The sequence below is a fragment of the Polypterus senegalus genome, chromosome 2 (assembly GCF_016835505.1).
Source record: "Polypterus senegalus isolate Bchr_013 chromosome 2, ASM1683550v1, whole genome shotgun sequence".
NCBI classification, from domain to species: Eukaryota; Metazoa; Chordata; class Cladistia; order Polypteriformes; family Polypteridae; genus Polypterus; species Polypterus senegalus.
This window is the reverse complement of record NC_053155.1, coordinates 279,097,464-279,101,624: the sequence shown is the minus strand read 5'-3', so window position 1 is coordinate 279,101,624 and position 4,161 is coordinate 279,097,464. Positions and strand designations below refer to the sequence as shown.

Below are 4,161 nucleotides of genomic sequence, written 5' to 3'. Positions count from 1 at the left end.
TTCTTAAAAGAATGATACCAAATATATATATCTAGGTTTTAAAATAAGACTGATTTAAAGTGTGACATAAAATCGTTGCACAAAATTGTTGCATTTTTAGGCTTAGGATTTTATATATAGAGAGTAGATAAGCATTGATATATATTGTTGTAAAAGAGAGCAGAGATAATACAAAGCCCAGCTTTTAAAAAAATAATTATGTTTAGGTCAGTTAATTCAAATTTATCGTTATGTTTACACAGTATAATAAACTCCTACTTTCTCACAAACTAGGGACAACAGTACAATTCCAGCTCTGGTTGGGGATGGTGTAGAATTTGAGTTTCATATGAAATATTTTATCACTAACTGCTTAATTGTTCTATACCAAAATATATTGAATTCTTAACTTTTACGAAAGTAAAGGTGAGGAAAAAAGATTATAATAAAGTGCTTTCATAGTTACCCTTCCCACTATGAGTTATGCCAAAGGAGGACAAACATTACAAAAATGACATTTATTGAAATAATTACACAAGGAAAAAAAAGAATGTACACAATTACATACAACATTATTTCTTACCATCTCTTTTTCTTTCTGTCTCTTATCCCATTTTCCACCAGCTGAGCCTTTACTCCCAGCTCACCTCATGATTGTAGGCTGAAAGTACCTCTATGAGGTAGCTTTAAACCTCCTGTGGGGGTAACTTGCAGTCCATTTCAAAACTCACTTCCCAAGCCAGAGGCCTTACAATTTGTATTACACAAACATCAGACAGTATCTGCCATCCCTGCATTTAGTATGTACTGTTCTTTTGCCTCACTAGCTCCCCAAAACGGAGTGTTAGAATGAGGTGCCATTATCTGTTGCCTTGCTTGGCCTATAGATTGCTAAGGAAAAATGTGCTTACATCCAAGCTACCACCCACTCTTCTTCCTTGTCTGGTGCATTCCTAAGACATCCAGCACATACATATTGCTTACTGCTATTTAATGCTCTCAGAATAACCTCACTGGTATCCGTAAAATTTCTGCTGCAAGTGCTGCTTTTTCTTGCTGGCCTTGGATGTCACATTCTGGCTGTTAAGTCTTCTAGTGCCCCTAAATCTGATAACATCTTGATAGCAGGGCACACTCTCACAGGGCAGTGGCTGACATCTAATTTCAAATATGTAATGCGTTGAGGAATGGAGTGGCAATTTTAAGTGGTAAGCATTAAATGCACAGTAACCCTTTTTCTAATTAAAATCTGATTTTAATTCTAAATTATGGACTGCATTTTTTTAACAAACATTCTGTTCCAAGAGTACATGTGTAGTACATAAACACAGAAAAGACTTCTCACAAAGCTGTATATTGTCATATTAGCATTTGAAATTGCATACATTTACTAATTAATTAAAAAAAATCAGGATGGCTCTGTATAGTGTATTAAAAGTTTAGAATTAATTTTATTTTATTTTTTCTTGAAAATGTAAACATCTACAAATGTTTTATAGCTCAAATTTAGAAATACGTTTAACATGATTTCAATTTTTAACAATGTATTTATTAGGTATTTCAGAAAACTTTAAAATATGAATACCTTCTGAACAATGCCTCTAACTACATTGCTTTCATACATTTATCACTATTGCTACTTAGCCTGACTCTATATTGCAATGGTTTATGTGAAACAATATTACACTGCAAGATAAAATCATACATTTTGATTGCTATGTAATAAATACAGATATCACAACCATTTAATACTGACCTTTTCATAAAAACACTTTATAAGTAGAATTAATGAATTTAAAGTAAACACTGGGCACTTTTTTACTTATAAATCATCTATGAGTTCAGATGCTGAAGCCCACTTAATACAATTTTAAAGGTGTAGAAAGACAGGGCCTATCCTTTCAAAATCAAGTGCAAAGTAGAATCTCACCCTAGATAGAGTGTCAGTAACTTGCAAGACATGTTCACAAGAAAAAAATACACTATTAAGTGGAAACTTTACTATGATTTCTCTTTATCAGTGTATAATATTAATGAAACAAAACACATGTCATATGACCATCTGGCTTTGCATATTATTGCTTTTGAATGGACATAATTATTTTTGAAAACATGCACCGCAAAGATAGCATACATTTTCAATCCCAGCATCTCAACATTTCAATCCACACAGTGAATAAGTACATTCTGAGGGAAAAAAACAGAACAAAGTAAATTTTTCACAGGTTTGTCGTGTAGTGCATCAGATTTTCATGGAGGAGGCAAATACAGACAGGGTCACAAATGGTATGCTGTTAAATTTATATTTTATTAACAACTCCAAAATTCATCTTCACACTTTACTATTTCAATTTAAATCTAGTAGGCTGCCGAAATTTTGAGGACATTTGGATTGAGGAAAGATCATGATATTGTAAGAGCAATTTTTTTGAGCTTCGGTCATTGTGAAAACATTTTTTCAAAGTATTTTATGTACATATAGATGAATACTGAAAGTGAATTCAAAATATTTACTGTAGATAAGAGAATTCTTATATGCTTGCTTTATATTTGCAAAGATTTACACTTTGCATGAAGAAATAAGTTCATGAATTGTTCTAAAACATATCTTGAAACACTGTGGTTGCAGAAGAAATATTAAGTGGCACCGAAATAAGCACCAGTATCTTATTGTACTATTTTTAACATAGCAACAGATTCTACATTTTCTTTACAATACTATACAGTTGAAAGCTAACAAATGCCACTTTATTATTACAGTTCTTTTTGACATCACACAATGCTTATGCTATAGTTTCCTTTTTATCAGCATTCAAGAACAGAGTGCCATTTCTTCCTTTGACCATCTTGAATATTTGCTGCCTTATTTCTTTTGTTCGTACACCATAAATAACAGGATTAAAACAACAAGGTAGAAGCTGATATAATACACTTATTATATTGTGTGTATTGATAGAAATTGAATCCTTTATTCGATATGCAATAAATGAAACTAAAGCAGAAAGAAATGTTGTAAGTATTACAATTAAATGAGTAGTACATGTATGAATCGCTTTTTGCCGAGAACTTACTGATGAACTTTTTAGTACAACAGTGAATATTTTGATGTAAGAACAGAAAATGCATATTAGATCAACACCAATTATGCTAAAAATTCCTACCAGGCCAACTATGCTATTCTTAGTGGTATCTCCACAAGCGAGTCCAACCACTGCCATGTGTTCACAATAGCAGTGTTTAATAATATTAGTCCAACAAAAAGAAAGGGTACCTACAAAGATGACAATCAGAGAAACAAAAATAACACTTCTAATTACAGCTGCAACAGACAGTTTCAACAATGTAGAACTGTTAATATAATCATTATACCTTAGGGGTATACATATAGCAACATAACGATCTAATGCCATGACCATCAGAATGGTTGATTCAAATGAGCTGATAAAGTGAATAAAAAACATTTGCACTAAGCAACCAGTAAGAGAAATATCATTCCAGTCAAATAAAAAATTCAATAACATCTTGGGAACAAAAGTTATTGGTATGCCAAGATCCACAAATGCAATTGCACAAATTAAAAGATACATGGGAGAACTGAACCCTTTTCCAGTTTGAATGATATAAATGATAACACAGTTTGACACCACAGCCATAAGAAACAAAATAAAGAAAGGAATAAAGAGCAGCTTCCTGTACTCATAAACATCAGGAAATCCAACAAGAATAAATTGTGTGTAAGATATATTTTCTTCTCGAATGTCTTGCATTGTACTCTCTAATGCTGATGACCGCACACCGCCACTGTTGCCTGTAATTAGAGCATTTTAAATGCCATTAGTAAAGCATACCAATTAGTCAAAAGGAAAAAGCAGTGAAAAATCTCTAAACTGCAATACAACAGATGACATTTTCTTTATTTTAAATTTTATATAACTAGCTTTAGAAAGTTAAATGCATTATAAGCATTGTTGCATTTTTAATAATACCCCATTTGTCAAATATTATTGATTTTATTAACTGAAAAGTATGAAACTGATAATGTTTAACTGTTGCAAACTTATGCCAGTTCCACTGAAGCTTGACCTTGCATCCATGAGCACTCATGAGTAATAACAGAATTTACTTACTTTGTTTCACAAAAATATTTCTTTCACTCTTGAATGTGTTCACTCTTTTAGACAA

At 32.0% G+C, this 4,161-nt stretch overlaps 1 protein-coding gene across 1 annotated transcript; it reads right to left on the bottom strand.

Moving 5' to 3' along the window:
• Positions 1-2,762: 2,762 nt before the first annotated feature.
• LOC120524530 (olfactory receptor 52K1-like) lies at positions 2,763-3,746 on the bottom strand. The gene has a single exon (XM_039746366.1). It carries the CDS (start codon positions 3,744-3,746, stop codon positions 2,763-2,765), a length of 984 nt encoding a protein of 327 aa, XP_039602300.1.
• Positions 3,747-4,161: the final 415 nt, after the last annotated feature.